Source organism: Mustela putorius, unplaced genomic scaffold, assembly GCF_011764305.1.
Source record: "Mustela putorius furo isolate JIRA1106 unplaced genomic scaffold, ASM1176430v1.1 tig00003853_pilon_pilon_pilon, whole genome shotgun sequence".
NCBI classification, from domain to species: Eukaryota; Metazoa; Chordata; class Mammalia; order Carnivora; family Mustelidae; genus Mustela; species Mustela putorius.
In genome coordinates this window covers 50,083,770-50,104,975 of record NW_025422005.1, presented here as the reverse complement: position 1 = coordinate 50,104,975, position 21,206 = coordinate 50,083,770, and the positions used below count along the sequence as shown (strand labels likewise).

The window sequence follows — 21,206 nt, the reverse complement described above, 5'->3', positions numbered from 1 at the left end:
AAAATATCTTTCAAAAGTTTATCCAGATAGTGTGATTTGTTTGGGAAATACCATCCTAGGAGATGAGCAACTATACAAACTAATGTGGTCACCTTACATGCATGAATGCAACTATTTATTTATTTAGTTATTTTTGATTTTTTGAAATTACTTATTTTTTACATTTTACTTTATTTTTTCAGTGTTCCAACATTCATTGTTTATGCACCATATCCAGTGCTCCATGTAACATGTGTCCTCCTTAATACCCACCACCAGGCTCACCCAACCCCCCACACCCTATTCTCCAAAACCCTCAGTTTGTCTCTGAGTCCACAGTCTCTCATGGTTCGTCTCCTCCTCCAATTTCCCCCAATTCACTTTTCCTTTCCTTCTCCTAATGTCCTCCATGTTATTCCTTATGCTCCACAAGTAAGTGAAACCATATGATAATGGACTCTCTCTGCTTGACTCACTTCATTCAGCATAATTTCCTCCAGTTCAGTCCATGTTGATAGAAAAGTTGGGTATGAATGCAACATTTTAACTCAAAATTTAACTGAGAAAGTAAAGTATTTTTACTGCACACAGTAAGATCTAAATTTACACAAACATATTTAAAACTTTAGCAAAGGATTTCAGACCTAAATTTTATAATTTACACTGATTAAATATGGTCGATAGTTCAATCAGTTAGAATCTCATGTTAAAATAAATTTACTTCTCACACTGTTATCCAGAGGGTTTTTTATTGTTTTGGTTTTTTTTTTTTTTTTTTAATTCCTAGAATGTAATAAATGCCTCGATGAAATGCTGGGTATGCATATATTTTTTTAAAGATTTTATTTATTTATTTGACAGAGTGAGAGAGATCACAAGTAGGCAGAGAGGCAGGCAGAGAGAGAGGGGGAAGCAGGCTCCCCACTGAGCAGCAAGCCCAATGCAGGGTTGGATCCCAGGACCCTGATATCACGACCTGAGTGGAAGGCAGAGGCTTAAACCCACTGAGCCACCCAGGCGCCCCTGTTATCCAGAGTGTTAAAACCAATTTTCCCCCAGAGAATTAACCACCCAATAGAAACAGTGCCAAAGTTACCATTTTTTAAAAAAGATTTTATTTATTTGACAGACAGAAATCACAAGTAGGCAGAGAGGCAGGCAGGGGTGGGGAGCGGCAGGGAAGCAAGCTCCCCACTAAGCAGAGAGCTCGACGTGGGGCTCGATCCCAGGACTCTGTGATCATGACCCGAGCAGAAGGCAGAGGCTCCAACCACCTAAGCCACCCAGGTGCCCCCGAAGTTACCATTTTTTACATAACTGGGAGGAAAGGTGGACCACCCCATTAATGAACAAATGGGTATTAATGTAAGATTTGATCATGATACATATCTTTGCACATCAAATTTTCAGCATCATAAAAAAAATGAGATGAATCAGACCTCTTCTTTCCAATATACCTTTTTTCATATAAAATTTCTAAATACTAAGTACTGAGCCAAAATGAGACTCAAGTAAACTCAGCACTTTTCTAAATGATGCAAGCAGTATGAGTTTTGGTTGTGACTAAACTATCTCTAGATTTCTTTTTCCTCATTTAAAAAAATTTTTTTTAATTTTTAAAAGAGATTTTATTTATTTATTTGACAGAGAAACAGCAAGAGGTAACATGAGCAGGGGGATTGGTAGAAGGGAAGGCAGGCTTCCCACTGAGCAGGAGAGCCCGATGCAGGGCTCTATCCCAGACCCCAATATCATGACCTGAGCTGAAGGTAGACGCTGAACAACTAAGCCACCCAGGTGCCCCATCTTTTTTCTTTTTAAATACAGATCCTATACAGTAATTTTGCAGGACACACCACAGGGAATAGGGACAACAGGGACTAGTGTTGTCCAACACCAGTATACATAATTAGGCATTCCCTTACATTAAAGTTTAGAAGGACACAGACTGTGCTGAAGGAAAGAAGTCAGACACAGAAAAGTACCTACTATATGGTAACATTTGCATGAGTTCTAGAACAGGAGAAATACTTTATGGTGTTAGAAGTCATATTAGTAGACGCCCGGGGCAGGATACTGCCAAAGGAATGATGAACATAATATCTTAATCAGGCTGTGGATAACAGGAGTTTATAAAAATTAAACACTTAAAAATGTGTTCCTTAAAATGTGTGCATTTTATATAAATATGTAAAATTGTGTTTAAGAGTTTTGTTAAGAAACAAAAACTCAAGGGGCACCTGGGTGGCTCAGTTGTTAGCGTCTGTCTTCAGCTCAGGTCATGATCCCAAGGTCCTGGGATCCAGCCCAGTGCCAGGCTCCCAGCTCAGAGGGAAGCCTGCTTCTCCCTCTCCCACTCCCCCTGCTTGTATTCCTTCTCTTGATGTCTCTCTCTGTCAAATTAATAAATAAAATCTTTAAAGAAAAAGGAAAGGAAAAAAAAACTCAAGCCATAATGGGTAAGTTGCTTTCTTACATCACATTTACTTCTCATTTTGCCTCCTGTAGAGCATGAATTAGTAAATAAAAGACCTACTTATATTTTCAAACACATTAGTGTAATGCTCTATGTATCTCTTGTCCTAATTTTTCACATTTGTCTTTGCCTGCAGAGTAGGCAACAGCTCCAACAGCATTATACTAGAAATCAACTCAAACATTCCAGGGTAATCTTTGCTCAAATGTACATATTTATTCTCCCCTAATCCTCAGCCTCCTACTAACGTTCTGAATCTACACATAATATTTGGCAGTTTACCTCAAAGGTGCATCTATTAAATACCCACCACTGCCTTCAAAGGCATTAAATGCCAGGCACTATATTCAGACTCAAAATTTAACATTAACTCATTTAATCCTTTCCCCAACTATGACAACCTACCTCCTAGTTCGCCTGTCTTATTCATAACAAAATGTTTATTTTCATTTGCATACTAGTATACCTATATATTTATTTTCATTTGCATACTACTATGCCTATATCATGATTTTTTTCTATTTTAAATACAAGTCTTTCATCTCAAATTCATCCTCCCAGGCTTTACACTCTGGCACCTTATTTTCTTTACTATGAGTTGATCCTATTCATTACACACACACACACACACACACACACACACGAACTACAACCTCCTTCCACGTTTTAATAAACTCAGCAACAAAGAACACGGTCCTAGAAACCTCTGAGCCCATAAGTCTATCCCTGTCATCTAGTATCATTGCCAACCTTTCATTAAGCACTGCTCAAGGCATTATATGAAGTTCTTGACATGCACACTTCCTTAACTCAAATAACACCCACTCTGTAAGTGAGGAAATACAGACACCAGGGAAACCTTCTTAGGGTCATGTAGCTACAGATAACATGAAATATTTGAACAGTACCTATCATATATCTATACTACAGATCTGCTATTATCCTGAGAAATGTGCATATTCCCCATTATGGGCACCCATTTATGTCTTTTGGCAGAAGCTGATGATGGAGATAAGTTAGAAAAAAGACTGAAGAGAGGTAGATTCTGAAGACAGAACCTCATGCTGACTTATAAGGAAGAAGGAGAGACACCTGAGTGACTCAGTCAGTTAAGTGGCTACCTTTAGCTCAAGTCATGACCCCAGGGTCCTGGGATCTAGTCCTGCATTAGGCTCCCCGCTCAGTGGGGAGTCTGCTTCTTCCTCTGCTTGTGTATGCTCTCTCTCTGACAAATAAATAAATAAAAATCTTAACCAAAAAAAAAAAGGAAAGAAGGATACCTGGAAAAAAATCACTTGGATTTCCTCCAGAGTTACCACACCCCGCTTGCCCAGAGGCCCCTTCCCAGAGATCTCCACTTCCAAGGAGCATCTGACCTCTTACTACCAGTTCTCTCGATCACCTGACTCTAGAAGCCAGAGGAGCTCATGTTCCAGATCACACAGGATTGTAAAAATCAGTTTCACCCAAAAGGAGCTCACACCCCTAATCTGGTGCCCCAATATTTGTGACTGCTGTAGAGGGGACACCTCTCCACTGCCTGATTCTTGGGGCCAATGAGTCTTACACTCATGAGTCCCACTAAAGTGTAACCAATGGACAAAGAGTTCTTCAAGCAGCTACCACCCCTGGAGCAGAGCAAGAGGCAACAGACCCAGGAGCTTGGTCTTTTCATGAAAGAGCCTGTTAATCACTAGAGAGATAGGGCCTGAGAGATAGGGTTCTAAATAAGCATGCATCTTGAGGCTCACTGATCCTTTCCAGAGACCTCGGAAGGGCAAGTGCTCTCATTGGGCTCACCCTCTGCCACACTCCAGGAGTGCCACTGGCTCCTGGAGGAGAGCTTTCCACGAGTCTGGTACCCAGTTTTTGCAGCTGACACCCAGGGTACAGCCCATGACTGCCTGGCTCTGGTGAATGAAGGGTCTTGCATTCCTGGATCCCACAGGACTATGGCAATCTGAAGATGATTTTTGGCAGGCTGTGACCACCAGGGCAATTCAAAGACAGCAGACTGTGGCACATACCCCTGCCTTCCTGTGAAAAAGGTCACTTTGCTTATTCTGGAGCTTCAGACAGAGGGGCAGATTTTAGGTGTGGCACACATTTGGCAACCTACTGTGCTGCTCAGAAGGAGCGTGGGCTGTGAACACCACCTGGCATTCTCCTGCTTTGCTCTAGCTCACTGCTATCTCCTCACAAGGAGTCCCAAGTTTTGTGATTGCCACCCAATGCACACCTCTAGATTTCCTGTCTTGTGGCCAGTGGGGCTTACACATGTGGCCCCTCAGGGTTATACATATTTGCATGCTTCTAAAGCTACTGCCTGAGGGTCTGGCTTTCAATCAACCTGAATCTCCCCTTTCTGGACACTGACAGGTATTGGTACTTCCTCAACTACCAGGAGCCATTAAAAATACAATACGCTGGAGCGCCTGGTTGGCTCAGTCATAAGCATCTGCCTTCAGCTCAGGTCATTACCCCAGGATGCTGGGATCGAGGGGGATCAAGCCCTGTATCACATGGGCTCCCTCCTCAGCAGGAAGCCTGCTTTTGCCTCTCTCACTCCCCCTGCTTGTGTTCCCTCTCTCACTACCCCTCTCTCTTTCTCTGTCAATAAATAAATGAAATCTTTTGAAAAAAGAAAAAAAGAAAGGAAAAATACAATAGGCTGCTCAGACAAGCACAGAGATTTGGGACACAAGAGCTGCGGCAAGGGCTGAATGAAAATTTTCATCTACACGAGGCCATTCTTTGAGAATGGGAGAGGTGGCAGTTTCATCAACTGTGTAACAACCAGCACAGAAAGTCAAGCAACATGAAGAAAGAGAGGAATGTTCCAAATGAAAGAACAAGAAATAACCTCAGAAGAATACCTTAATGAAATGGAGATAAGCAATTTATCTGATAAAGAGTCCAAAGTTATGGATATAAAGATGATCAATGAATTTGAAAAAAAAAAAAAGAATGGATGAAAACAGTTAAAACTTCAACAAAGACATGGAAAATATGAGAAAGTACCAAACAGAAGTCACAGAGCTGACAAATGCAATAACTGAACTGAAAAATACACTAGAGGACTTCAATAGATCACTAGATGAATCAAATCAGGCAACTCAAAGACAAAGATCTCACCCAATCAAAGAAGCAAAAGGAAAAATGAATTAAAAAAAGTGAAAATAGCTAAAGGGATTTATAAGACATCAAACAAATTAACACTGACTTTTTATAGGGCTCCCAGAAGAAGAGAGACAGAAAAAGCAGAAATCTTATTAGGAAATAATGGCTAAAACTTCCCTAACTTGGGGAATGAAACAGTCATTCTGCTCCAGTAAACCCAGCGTTCCAAACAAGATGAAGCCAAAGAGATTCACACCAAGACACATTAGAATTAAAATGCCAAAAGTGAGGGGCAACTGGGTGGCTCAGTTGGTTAAGCCTCTGCCTTTGGCTAAGGTCATGATCTCAGGGTCCTAAGATCGAGCCCTGCATCGGGATCTCTGCTTGGCAGGGAGCTGGCTTCACCTCTCTCTCTGCCTGCCTCTCTGCCTACTTGTGTTCTTTCTCTCTCTGTGTCAAATAAATAAATAAAATCTTTTAAAAAATGCCAAATCTTAAAGACAGGAAAGATGAATAAATGAATAAATAAATAAACCTTAAAAAAATCTTAAAAAAAAATATCAGCAGATATCTGAGCACAAACATTATAGGTCACGAGGAAATGGCAAGATATATTCAAAGTGCTAAAAGAAAAAAAATGTCAAATCAAAAATACGCTAAGTGGCAAAATTATGATTCAGAATTGAAGGAGAGATAAAGAATTTTTCAGGCAAACAAAAGTTAAATTAGTACATCACCACTAAAATGGCCTTACAAGAAAGGTTTTTTAAGCTGAAAAGAAAGATGCTAATTAGTAAAGAGAACACATGTGAGAGAAGAAATGTCACTGGAGAAGTAAATACATAGTAAAGGTCGTGGATTATTTTAAAAGCTAGTGTAAGGGTTAAAAAAAAAAAACAGTGAAAATAACCATGATTACAATAATTAGTTAAGGGATACACAAGATAAAAAGATGTGAAATGTGACATCAAAACCAAAACATGGTATGGGGTGGTGAGTAAAACTGTTGAGCTTTAGAATGGGATCAAATGTAAGGTATCATCAACTTAAAGTAGACTATTATAGATGTAAGTTGTTATACATAAGTCTCATGGTAACCACAAACGAAAACCAATAGCAAATACACAAAAGATAAAAGAACATAAGCACACCACTGAAGAAAGTCATCAAACAACACAGCAAGAAAGTCAGAGAAGAAAGGAACAGAGAAAAGCTCAACTACAAAAACAGAGAACAATTAGCAAAATGGCAATAAAAACATATGTCAATAATTACTTTTAATATAAATGGACTAAAATCTATAACCAAAGACACAGAGCGGTTGAATGTATTAAAAAACAAGATCCATCTACTTGCTGCCTACAAGAGACTCACTTCAGATAAAAGGGCACACATAGACTGAAAGTGAAAGGATGGGAAAAGATATTCCATGCAAATGGAAACCAAAAGAGAGCTGGAGCAGCCATACTTATATCAAACAACATAAACTTTAAAACAAAGAATAACAGACAAAGAAGGGTATTAGATCATGATAAAGGAATCAGTCCATAGGAATACTTAAATATTAATAAGGAAATATTAACAGACCTAAAGGGAGAAATAGTACAATACAATAATAGTAGGGTACTTTAATTCCCCACTTATATCAATGGATAGATTACCTAGACAGAAAATTAGTAAGGAAATATCAGCCTTAAATGACATGTTAGACCAGATGGATTTAACAGACATATAGACTACACCATCCAAAAGTAAGAGAATATCTATTCTTCAGGTGCACATGGAATATTTTCTAAGACAGATCATATATTAGGCCACAAAATAAGTCTTAATCAATTTAAGATGACTGAAATTAAACAAAGCATCTCTTCTAGCTGCAATGGTATAAAACAAGAAAATAATTACAAGAAAAATACTAACAAGTTCACAAATATGTGGCATTTAAACAAAATGCTACTGAACAACCAATGGGTCAAAGAAGAAATGCAAATAGAAATTTTAAAAAATCTTGAGATAAGCAAAAATGTAAATAAAATATACCAAACTTTATATGATGCAGCAAAAGCAATTTAAGAGGAAAGCTCATGGTAATAAATGCCTACCTTAAGAAACAAGTCTCAAACAACACAACTTTACACAGCAAGGAACTAGAAAAACCCATAAAGCCCAAAACTTGTAGAAGGAAGAAAATAATAAAGAGTATAGCAGAAATAAATGAAATAGAGACTAACATGACAGTAGAGGGGTGCCTGGGTGGCTCAGCTGGTTAAGCCTCTGCTTTCAGCTCAGGTCATGATCCCAGGATCTGGGATCGAGCCCCACATTAAACTCTCTGCTCAGAGAGGAACATGCTTTTCCCTCTCCTTCTACATCTGCCTACTGCTCCCCCTGCTTGTGCGCTCTCTCACTTTGGAAAACACAACATAATGCAATGTAACGTAACGTAATGCAACCTAACCTAACCTAATGTAACGTAACATAATGTAACATAACATAACATGACATAATAAGATGACAGTAGAAAAGATCAATGAAATCATAAGCTGATTCTCTGAAAAATAAACGATATTGGCAAACCTTTAGCTAGACTTAGCAAGGAAAAAAGAGAGAGGACTCAAAATAAAATCAGAAATGAAAGAGATGTTACAACTGATTCCACAGAAATATAAAGAATTATAAAAGACAACTATGAAGAATTATATGCCAACAAATTGAACGGCTTAGAAGAAACAGATAAATTACTAGAAACATAAAATCTTTCAAGACTGAATCAGGTAAACTAGAAAATCTGAATAGACCAACTACTAGCAAGGAGACTGAATCAGTAATTGAAAACCTCCCAATAAATAAAAGTCCAGAACTAGATGGCTTTACTGGTGAATTCTGCCAAATAGTCAAAGACAATTTAATACCAATTCTTCTCAAAATCATCCAAAAAATAGAAGGAGGTGAATTCTTCAAAACATATTTTATGAGAATAGCATCACCTTGATACCAAAACCAGACAAAAACACCACAAAAAAAGAAAATTATAGACCAAGACCCCAATGAACACAGATGCAAAAATCCTCAACAAAATATTAGCAAACCAAATTCAATAATACATTGAAAGGATCATACACCATGATCCAGTGAGACCGATTCCAGGAAAACAAGTATGGTTGACCATTTCACAAATCGATGTGATACACCATGTTAACAAAATGAAGGATAAAAGTCAAAAGATCACCTCAGTAGATGTGGATAAAAGCATTTGACAAAATTCAACATATATTTATAATAAAAACTCTAAACAAAGCAGGTATAGAGGGAATGTACTGCAACATAATAAATGCCATATATGACAAGCCCATAGCTAAGCTCAGACTCAACAGTGAAAAGATGAACACTTTTCCTTTAAGATCAAGAATAAGACAAGGATGTCCACTCTTAATATTTTTATTCAACAGAGTACTGGAAATCCTAGCCAGAGCAATTAAACCAGAAAAAGAAACTAAAGGCATCCAAATTGGAAAGGAAGTAAAACTCACTATTTGCAGATATTTATTAGATATATGATATTTATTACATATAGAAGACATGATATTTATTACACAGAAAAAACTATTAGAATAAACAAATTCAGCAAAGTAGTATACAAAATCAACATGCAAATATCTGTTGTGTTTTTATGCCGATACCAAGTATCAAAAAGAGAAATTAAGAAAAAACAATCCCATTTACAATTCCTTCAAAAAGAATAAGATAACTAAAAATAACCAAGAAGATGAAAGATTTGCATGTTGAAAACGACAGGATATTAATGAAAGAACAAATGGAAAGCTATTCCATGCTCATGGACTGGAAAAATTATTACCATAAAAATATCTGTATTACCCTAAGTAATATACAGATTCATGCAACTCTTTCAATGATATTTTTCACATAAACAGAACAAATATTTGTATGAAACTACAAAGATCCAGAAGAACCAAAGCAATCTTGAGAAAGAACAAAGCTGGAGGAAACATACTTCCAGATTTCAAACTGTATTACAAAGCTATAGTAATTAAGACAGTATGGCATTGGCAAAATAGAGACACACAGATCAATGGAATAGAGAGCCCAGAAATAAACCCAAACATAGATCACTCATTAATTTACAACAAAGGTGGGGAAAGGATGGTATCTTTGATAAACGGTATAAGGAAAACTGGACAGCCACATACAAAAAAATGAAATTGCACCACTATCTTACAGCATACACAAAAATTAATTCAAAATGGATGAAAGACTTGAATCTAAAACCTGAAAACATAAAATTCCTAAAAGAAAGCATAGGTGGTGAACTCCTTGACATAGGTCTTAGTAATTATTTTTTTAATCCTACACCAGAAACAAAGGCCACAAAAGCAAAAGTCAACAAATGGGACTACACCAACTAAACAGCTTCTTCTGCACAGTAAAGAAAGCCATATACAAAATGGAATGCCAACCTACTGAATAGGATAAAATAACTGCAAATCATCTATCTGATAAGGGACTAAAATCCACAATATACAAAGAATTAATAAAACTCAATACCAAAAAACAAACAATCCAATTAAAAACTGGGCAGGAGATCTGAGTAGACATTTTTTCTTTTTTTAAGTTATTATTATGTTCCGTTAGTCAACATACAGTACATCAGTAGTTTTTGATGTAGTGTTCTACGATTCATTAGTTGTGTGTAACACCCAGTGCTCATCACATCACGTGCCTTCCTTCATACCCACCACCCAGTCACCACATCCCCTCACCCCCCTCCCTTCTGTAATCCTCAGAGTCCAGAGTCTCTCATGGTTTGTCTGAATAGACATTTTTTTCAAAGAAGACATACAGATGACCAACAGGTACATGAAAATATGCTTAATATCATGAATCGGCAGAGAAGTGCATAAGAGCAAATCAAAATCATAATGAGGTATCGCTTCCCACGGTTACAATGGCTACTATCAAAAACAAAACAAAACAAAAAACAAGAAAGAACAAATATTGGTTGGCGAAGGTATGGAGAAAAGGGAACTCTTGTACAATGTTAATGGAAAGGAAAACTGGAAAAAAGTATAGAGGTTCTTCAAAAATTTTAAAATACAATTACTGTATGATTCAGCAATATCACTTCTGGGTATTTAACTGAAAAAAAAAAAAGAAAAGAAAACACTAATATACAAGATATCTGCACCCCCATGTTCACTGCAGCATTATTTATGACAGTCAAGATAATGAAACAATCCATTGATAGATGAATAAAGAAATCATGGTGTACACACACACGCGATATTATTATCACACACAGCCCATAAAAACAATGAAATCTTGCCATTTGAGACAACACAGATGGAACTTGAGGGTATTATGCTATGTGAAAAAAATCAGACAGAGAAAGACAAATACCACATGATCTCTCTTACATGTGGAATCTAAGACAAATAGTAACCAAAAAACCAAGCTCATAGATATGGAGAAAACACTGGTGGTTCCAAGAGGCAGGGGGTCAAATTCGAGAAATAGGTGAACTGTTTTTGTTTTGTTTTTAGTTAATAAATGGAATAAATATTCTGATCCATAGTAAGACACATTATCCGCTGCATTGTCCCTTTAAACTGAATATTAAAAACAAACCAAAAAACAGGCCTCCAAAGAAGTTGGTGTTAGCGTGATGCAGAAGTACAGTGCGCATTAAACAACTTTGCTGGGTCCTACACAAAAATGAATGCAAAGCAGAAAGTCTAAAATATCATTCAGCCCTTCAGGATACCATGATCTGAAAGACTGTCTTCTGAAAGAATCTATGCTTACTCGGGAAAGTCCAGAGAATAAATATTCTCCAATGAACCTAACTCCATGGGGCACATCTTGAAAGACGGAAAGGGGAAATAAGACTCACAGGAACTCTTCTAGAACCTGCTGAAATTTCAATATCCCCTGAATCTATGACAACAAGCCCAAAAAACAACATTCAACTGCAAGACGGATCCCTCTCAAAAGTTAGTTCAAACCTCTTGTATGCCTGTGCCTGCGTAAGAAATCAGCCTGCCACAGTTACATTAAGAGAAAAAGTACCAATAGGATAGGAGTCAAGTACCTCCTCCCTCTCGGAAGCTGGAAGAATTGAGTAAGACACAATGGATGTACCATTTGGTCTTCTGCATAAGAAAGGAGGGGTGGTCTTAGAAATTTGTTTAGATATTGTCCAATTCTGCAGTCACAGTTCTACACATTTAAAGAAGTAGTCCCATTTCTGAATTCTTTGACCAGATTTAATTATTAACACCAAGCCCAAGGGAACTTTAAAAAATAAAGATGTTTCATTTGGAAAGTAATTTGACCAGATAAAAAGTCATAAAAGTAGGGGCACCTACCTGACTGGCTCAGTTGGTGGAGCATATGACTCTTGGTTTGGGGACTATGAGTTCAAGACCCACACTAGGTGTGGAGATTACTTTAAAAATTTTTTAATTTTTAAAAAGTCATAAAATTATATTCGTAAGCCTTCCAGTACTGCCATCTCCAGGCATTTCTCCTAAAGAACAAACCCACTGCCTATTTAAGGCTATGCGTGTCCCCCGGAGCTGGTGCCATCACTTACACCAGGACACAGGACCTGTCAGCGCCTCCCCCTTGACACACTGGTCCAGTTCTGCTGAATTAAAAGACACTGGATTCCTCCAAGTAGTTGAGCTGATCTGAGTCATTCCCTTCCACTCAGAGAGGAGCTATGCTGAAACCCAGAGACCAACTTTTTGTGATAGAAAGTTTCTGTCTACAACTATAGGCAAAGGTCACGAAGTTGCTGAACCGAGAAACACTATTATTCTAAGATGCTTCATGTATCAACATAAAACCATTCTTGGACTAAAGTCTTAATAGAAACATGAAGTCAATAAATCTATCCTATCTCTCATCCCTGTTATGCTTAGACAATGTCTCCAATTCCCTTCCCTGCTGCTTTAGTTTCTCCTTGTATTGCCATACCCATCCCTCAAGACCCTCCAGCCAAACTACCCATCACAATCCATGGAATCTCCTTGAATGGTCAAGAAACAACTCAATACCCTGACCTCTTCACCAAATGTTCTCCCAACCTCTTCTGTTCTCTCTACAGCTTTTGATTCTCTGCCACAAATGCCGCTCAAGTCAGTGAGTGATGCTCATTGTCTTGCTCTGGGTAGTTGGAAAAAAGGGAGGGGCAAGATTTTTCTAAACTTCCTTCCCTACACTAAGCCATTACGCCCTACCCTTGTTTCAAAAGTGAATCCCTACTCTGATACCTCTCCTTTTAATCCCACATTACTTCTATCTCATCATTGTTTTAAGATAACCTTTACCTAAATGACAAAAAATATAAAATAAAAAATCTCTTGGAACATCTGGGTGGCTCAGTGGGTTAAGCCTCTGCCTTTGGCTCAGGTCATGGTCTCAGGGTCCTGGGATGGAGCCCCGCATCGGGCTCTCTGCTCAGCAGGGAGCCTGTTTCCCTTCCTCTCTCTCTCTCTGCCTGCCTCTCTGCCTTCTTGTGATCTCTGTCTGTCAAATAAATAAATAAAATCTTAAAAATAAATAAATAAATAAAAATCTCTTGGGGTTCCTGCCCACGGACACAAATAGCACTTCTATTTGTACTTTCCTTTTCATTCCTGGCACCTCTCTCTGTGGAGGAGGTAAACTTCCTCCCATCAAACCACCAAAGCTCTATCTCTCTAGGTGTGCAATGTCCTTCTCTCCCTTAACCCTCACTAGGGACCATGTTTAATCACCCCTTTCTAGCACTGACATATTCCTTCCTGGATCTTTCCCAGAAAGACACAAAGAAACACACACACACACAGACACACACACACACACACTCACACACACACACACGATACATATGTAGTTCTATATGTATAACTCCTCCTTACCTCAATCTAGTAATACCCTCTAGCTACGTAGTAACATGCATTATATCTGTCTCTTTTCATGGCCAGGATTATGAAAATGCTAGTCTTCCTGGAATAACCGTGCCCAACTTCAGATCTGTTCAATTCTCAACACACTATTCTCTAATTCTACTTCACTAAAACTGTTCTGTGCTTACCAAGGGCATCCATGTGGCTAAACCCCGACCAAACATTTCTGTTTTATCCACTCTGATCTCTCTGAAGCACATCATGAGGGTCTATGATGACCTTCTGTTAAAATGTTCTCCTCCACGGGGGAGCCCAGGTGGCTCAGCTGGTTAGAGCATCTGACTCCTGATTTCAGCCTAGGTCATGATCTCAGGGCTGTGGGATGGAGCCCCACAATGGGATCAGCACTCATCAGGGAGTCTGCTTGAGGACTTTTTCTCTTTCTCTCCCTCTGCCCCTTCTTGCCAGCACACACTTTCTCTCTTTAAAATAAGTAAATCTTAAAAAACAAAATATCCTCTACCTCAGTTTCTATGCCTATCTCTAGGTTCATCTATTGCTTCCAGTGTTTTGTTCATTCCACATCACTACTTTCTTCCTCTCTTCATACCTGCCATACTGCTGCTTTGCAGGACCGCAGTTGTGGCCCTTGGCTCTTTTTATTATCTGAGCTTGCCCTGGATGACTACTCAAATCTGGCAGTTTCACCTACACTTGATCTTGCTCCCAATTATCCACATCAGGATAGATCTCAACATTAATCCCCAGAATCACACATCTAATTGATTCCACTTAACCCACAACATGTCTCAAACTAAATTCATTTTCCCTTCTAACCTGTTCACGCTTCTATAAACTTTTTTAAAAATCTGAGTACAACAGATGATGTTACATTTGTTTCAAGTGTACAACATAGTGATTCTGCAGTTCTATACATTGCGAAAAGCTCACTGAGAAAAATGTAGCTACCATCTGTCACCCTAAAAATTATCATATTATTAACTATATTCCTTAGGTTGTACTTATCCCTATGACTTATTTTATAACTGGAAGTTTCTGCCTCTTAATCCCCTTCACCCATTTTGCCCATCTTTCTTCCCCCTCCCTGCTGGCATCTACCAGTTTGTTCTGTTTGAAACAATTTCTGTTTGTTCATCTATTCGTGTATTTTGTTTTTTAGATTCCACATGTAAGTGAAATCATATGGTATTTGTCTTTCACTGTCCGAACTATCTCATTTAGCGTAATACTCTCTATGTCTATCTATGCTGTTGAGAATGGCAATATTTCATTCTTTTTTATCACTGAGTAAGATTCCATTGCATATATACTTTTTTTTTTTAATTTTGCTTATTTAAGAACAAGCAAGCGAGAAAGAACACAGAATGAAAAGAAGCAAAGCTCCCTGCTGAGCAGAGCGTCTGACATGGGGCTTAATCCCAGATCCCTGAGATCACGATCTGAACTGAAGGCAGACGTTTAACTGACTAACCACCAAGGTGTCCCAACATCTTCTTTATCCATTCATTTATCAATGGACACTTAAGGTGCCTCCTTTGCTCCTATGAAAGAATTAATGGTGCCACAATGCATTTATTGTCCTGGTCCAGAAACACAAGTCATCCTCAACTATGTCCTCTTGCCCTGACATGTTATCAGTCACCAATTCCACCAAACTCTCTCTCTCTCGAATCCATTCCATCCTTAATTTGTCTATATGTCTTGCTTACATTGTTAAAATAAACTCTTAATTAAACTCTTATTTTCTAAGCAAATATTCTGTGTAATCCGTTTTTCACACAACTGTAAGAATACAAACTTGTTTAAATGCTTCGATGTTAAGTATATGATATTCCATAATAATTGTCTAATGTTCAATTTTATTCATATGTTCTGTATTTTTCAAATGTTCCATCCTCATCATGCTTTTTTTTTTTTAAATAAGAGCAAAAAGAAAACTATCATGTGAAAACAAAGATAAATGATAACATACCATGCATCAGCGGTATATCTGGAAGACGATGGTGCTGTGTATGCCGAGGCCTTGGACACAACCCGGGTCCTGGGTAGTTGGTATAAAGACAAATCTTCTTGCTCCCTTCTTTGAGCCACATCTGGGAGTTCAACAAGCAAGCCAGGACCCGGGACATCATTTGGAATCATCATGCCTAAAGAGCAAACCCAGGCAGTAGTGAATACAGGATGCTATTTTTCATCCTTCATTCCTTCAAGAAATAGTTACGCGCATCTACTACGGGCAGAACCTTCCAGCCAGAACTCTCATTTATATTAAACTAGATAAATAAAATGTTTAATATGTCAGATGATGACAAGTAGTATGGTAAAAAATGAAGCAAGGAAGGGGGCGAGGGACTGCTCAGTGGAAGAGAGTTAGAATTTTACATATGGCCTCATGGAAAAACTGACATTTTAGCAATAGAAATATTTTATCAAAAGAACCCCCTTAATGGCTGTACTCTAATCTCACTACACATTTTTCCATATCAACCTAACTGCAGGCACTCCTACAACATTTCACTTATTTAAAAAAAATAATTCCACAGAATAACAAATAACCAAATAAAAACACTTAATTTTTTTTTAATTTTAATTTCAGCATATTAACACACAGTGTTACATTACGTTCAGATGTATAATACAGTGATCTGACAATTCTATACATCACCCAGAGCTTATAATGTTAAGAAAACACATTTTTAATGGGGCTGTGTTTACAAATTTCAGAATTCATTTACATTTGTTTACCTCATTTGATTCTCATACCAAACTATGAGTTAGAGGGAAAAGATACTAGCAACCATATTTTATACACAAAGAAACTCAGGCTAAGGAATTTTGCCAAGTGGCATGTGCAAATTTACCTGATGTGACATTTCCCCATTTACTGTGTCATTTCCCCATTTACTGAAAAAAAGACTAGGGCAGAGTGGTGCACAGAGTCCTATGACATATAATAGAGACCTGTGCCTGCGCTGGCATAGGTCCATTAATCACCCTTAGAATACACCCCAGTAACTGATCAGAAATTCTCCGCCAATCTTTCTTCAGCATAGTAGACAAATATAATGAACTGCGATCAAATGCCTTCCTTAAATCCACACATTTGTAAGATTTTTTGGAGTTCTGGCTTTTTTAGAAAATCAGAAATGATTTCTAAGAGAGAGAGAAATTGGGGTGCCTGGGTGGCTCAGTCGTTAGGTGTCTGCCTTCAGCTCAGGTCCTGATCCCAGGTTCCTGGTATTGAGCCCTACAATACCTGCTCGGTGGGAAGCCTGCCTCACCCTCTCCTACTCCCCCTGCCTGTGTTCCCTCTCTCACTGTGTTTCTGTCAAATACATAAATAAAATCTTAAAAATAATAATAATAAAGAGAAATTATCCTAAAATTTTTCCTATAAGTATGACCTAAACTCTTCCCATTTCTAAGTCAGGAACAAACTTTCAGTAAACTCAGTACTACCACTTTTTATCTTGTCTAGAAAATCTGGAATCAGGATCTAATCAGTTGGTAATGCAACAGAACCCGAAGAGAGGATGTAAGTAATTGTAATGCTCAGGGGGTACGACTATAGGAAGTCTCAGGGGCCCGTGCCTCATCCCTGTGTACCCTTCCCTCTTGTCCACAGGTGCCTACATTCCTCCGAGTCACTCTAATTCATATCATGGCTTCAGAGTTCTAGCTTTGCCTAAGCCTGCCTCCTCCCCACTGAGGAGAAACCGGGGTGGGACCAGACTCTGGCTGGAAGGCCAACACCAGTGTTAGGAAGAGGGAACAGGCTCTGTCTGCAGAGTGCTTTCCCATCCACCTATGTTGGTAAAAGTGGCCTGTTCAATTATGCCTCTGGGTTTCATAGGTTGCCTCAGTCTGTTTAAAGCTTTTCATTACCTGTTCCGCACAATGCCTGCTTGTGCCCTTTGCCCCCCTCCTCCTCCACGGACCCTGGGTGCTTGGTCTCAGACATACATTTCTCATCTGTCATGGTATCTGACACACTCACTCTTTACAGAGCTGCTCACCCAGTACACCATGGTACCCAGAGCCCATAGAACAAATCGAGTCCTCGAGGGCCTATGCAGGTTTTGGGCAAGGGCCATATGGGTGCACAAAGGTTAAAAAAACAAAGGAGCTTAAAAAAAAAAAAAAGTTCCTGGACAAATGGAGGTTAATGTTTATAGAAGAGGAATGGGGGAAATTTTCCAAAGGTTTACACTTGGTGAGGTACAAGAACAGAATGGTCAACAAAATAAAGGCAAGAAGAATCCGAGCAGAGGGGAGGGTGGGTTATGTGTACCGAGGCCACTGCAGGAGGGAGGGAGGGCTGCGAGTTGCAATGCTGCTGAATAACCACAGGTAAGTGGCATTTCACTTTCTCATTCAACAAATATTTCCTGAGCACCTGCTACAGTAACACAATCAGATTGCCTTGCTTTCCAGAAGCCCAGTTTATAGCAAGAGCTGGGGATGCAAATGCATAAGTGTGTGTGACTCTTGGGTGCAATGACGGACTCGCCCAGGTTTCCCTGGAGGTACCACCCAGGTAGGGGCAGTCAAACGTCAGGAAACAGAACTATTTTCTGTCTGAAATCTAAAACTTATAACACTAAGTGTATTACTGATTGGGAATTTATCATATGTGCTTCACCTTATGAATTATGCTAATTTATAGGTTCAGTTTCACAGCTCATGAAGGGTAGAGGCTCTTCAAGGCTACAAAATGTTGGCTTAAGTATAGGCTCAACAACAGCCCTTTACACATAAGGTTCTCAGAAATAATTTTCTAATTAATTGTTCAGAAAAAGAAATTTAATTGTTCAAAGATAAATTGAACATCGCCTGTTACTAATAAAGTGGTCAAAGAGTCACAGATTTGACAGAGGGCTTAGAGAACACTTAGCCCAAATCTTTCATTTTATAGGTGAGGCTTGGAGAAGCCTGCGGGATTGCCTGGTGACGCAGAGGGACCCAGGACTGAAAGAGTCAGCCGTTTGCCGGACAGGATCTCAAAAGCAAAATCAAATCTTGAGTAGAATGAAGTCAGTATGGAAGCCGCTGAAATCCGTGTCAGCTCTGTATTAATAATTTCTCAGCCTACCTACAGTTAGCATTAATTCAAACTGTCAGAAGTTTGCTGTGCAGTAGGCTTTCAAAAAATTTCCTTAACAGCATGTAGTTACGAATGCTTTTCTGGTGAGGACAGATCTAACACATACAAGTCTAACTTTCAAAAAATTTCCTTAACAGCATGTAGTTACGAATGCTTTTCTGGTGAGGACAGATCTAACACATACAAGTCTAACTTCACTCCCCAAACTATAATCTCTAACAAAAAAAATCAACTCCCAGGGCCTTGCAAAGTATTAGGTTAAGGCAGTGTAGTGGGCAGACTGGGGACCTCTCTAAAAGACAGACCCAACCACGAAACTGATGAATGGGACCTTCCTTTGATTAAAAAAACGTCTTTGTGGGTATAATTAATTATTGTAAGATGAGACCATTCTGGGCTACCCAAGTGGGCCCGAAATCCAATGACAGATGTCCTTATAAGAGGCAAAGAAGAGAAGACACAGGGATAAGAGAGGACAACAGTGTGAAGACAGAGGCAGACATCACAGTGAAGCAGCCATGAGCCAAGAAAAAGGTAGAGCCACCAGAAGCAGGAAAAAGCAAAATTTCCCTCAGGCCTTCAGAGACAGCACAGCATCTTGATTTAGGACTTCAGGCCTTGAGAACAGTGAGAGAATTAATTTGTTGTTTTAAGCTACCAAGTTGGTACCAATCTGGTAGAGCAGCCCTAAGAAACTTATCTAGGCAGCAGAAGTCAGAGGAAGGAACTTTAAGGTCACTTAAATAACACACAGAGCAGAGTTCAAGAGGGACTATTTTCCTGTGTTCTTCCCAGCTCTGCTGCTCCTCCCCACACATACTCACCCCTATTAGCCAGTCTATCCTTTTAATCCTAACAGCACAAAGCAGTGAATGATTTTCAACCAGGAGCAATTGTGGCCCCCAGGGGACATTTGGCAATGTCTGGAGACACTTGATTTTGATCATGACTCAGAATGATTACCACTGGCATTAGGGTTAGAAGGCAGGAAAGCTGCTGAACATTCTACCATGCCCAGGGAAGCTCTCCTCAGCAAAGAGTTACTTTGTCCAAAATAGTAATGACATTGCTATCAAGTATCAATGACAATGAACAGATATGGCCTATTAATTCAGTTATTGCTTCATTTGTGCCATGAATCTTCTCCATGTACTTAGAGGACAACAGAAATGTGGTAAATTTTTAAAAACAGTAAAATGGGACACTTGTGGGAGAAAAAGTCCCATTTTTATCTGAGTCACGATTAGTTATGTGTCATAAAAAACTGGATAAACTCTGGATAAAATCTAATCTTATATATTCAAAACTAACTACCTATGCTGTGTTTTGACTCACAGGGAATTGACAACTGTTATCATCTCATAGATGACTCCAATCTTTTTTTTTTTTTTTTTTTTTTTTCTGAGAAAGCAAGCAAGAGTGAGTAAGGAGAGGCAGGCAGGGGGAAAGAATCTGAAGCAGGCTACACACTCAGAAAGGAGCCCAACACTAGGCTTGACCTCACGACCCTGAAATCACGACCTGAGCTGAAATCATGAGCCAGACACTTAACCAACTGAGCCACCGACTGATGGTTTCAATCTTTAACACTAAGGATTCCATTTTTCACAATTCAACAGAATGCTGAATTCACAGAAATCATTATATCACCTTCTATAGTGCACTCTGGCTCTACAATGCATTACTATACAACTAAGAACTGCCCAAAGAGAAAGACTTCCTATAAACAGACTCATAACACACGAAGGACAGCATAAATCCTGAACAATGGCTCTATAAATCCCAGTGCTGTGAAAGAACTTAACTGTCTCACCTAGGGATCTTAATAATATAACAGCCTTTGATATTTTAGTGTTGGATGAAGAAAAATTATGTTTCAAAGTCAAGTTTTCAAAACTGCATAAGAATCAATATTGGGGGTAGGCAAGGAGAGGCACTATACTTTTAGGATTCTTTAATGGAAACTAAGTTATTAATGCACCAAAACTGACCATAATATATGGCTATATGGCTATAAAAATGTTTCATAAATGTTTAAAATATGCCTCTCTTTATTAATATTTAACAACCCCATTCATTGAGCTAACAGTATCACTTAATAGCATCAGAGGTTTTTAATACATATTAGTAGAGACTTATTTCAGATTAGCACATGAGGTACTAGTTTTAGTTTTAATCCATACAGCTCATAAAAAGCAAAATCAACTATTGAAAATACAGCCCTCACAGAAAACAGAATCTGAAACTTCTCCATTGACGTAAGAGCCATGTTTATTCTTTCAGATAGATTAATAAACTTCTAAATCTTCTTTCAGTAGATTAATAAACAGATTTAAATTTGCATCATAATGAGTGAAAATATGACAGTAAGAGTTATCGTACATAAAAACAAAACTGAGAGATTGCAGAATAATGCAATTTGTGTTTATGAGAAACAAAAACCACAAACCTAAATCCAGACTGCTTTTTGTTAATGAATTAAGATTTTCCAGATCATCAAATCTGCCTTGTTGACTGTTTCCTTCAGATGAGGGTATGGAGGGTAGGGAACTGATGCCAAAATTTTCTTTCATCTTGAGAGGAAGAAAGAAATGCA

General features: G+C 38.6%; 1 protein-coding gene across 8 annotated transcripts in view; it reads right to left on the bottom strand.

Annotated features, from left to right (window-relative positions):
- The window catches only part of PATJ (PATJ crumbs cell polarity complex component), a 371,435-nt gene that overhangs the window by 236,191 nt on the left and 114,038 nt on the right, over nt 1–21,206 (bottom strand). For all 8 annotated transcript variants that reach the window (XM_045064632.1, XM_045064627.1, XM_045064628.1 and 5 more), the window contains 2 exons: nt 21,060–21,183; nt 15,479–15,653 (listed from right to left, as the gene is read on the bottom strand). In XM_045064632.1, the coding sequence (XP_044920567.1) occupies nt 15,479–15,653; nt 21,060–21,183 (299 nt within the window). The remainder of the gene's footprint in view (nt 1–15,478; nt 15,654–21,059; nt 21,184–21,206) is intronic.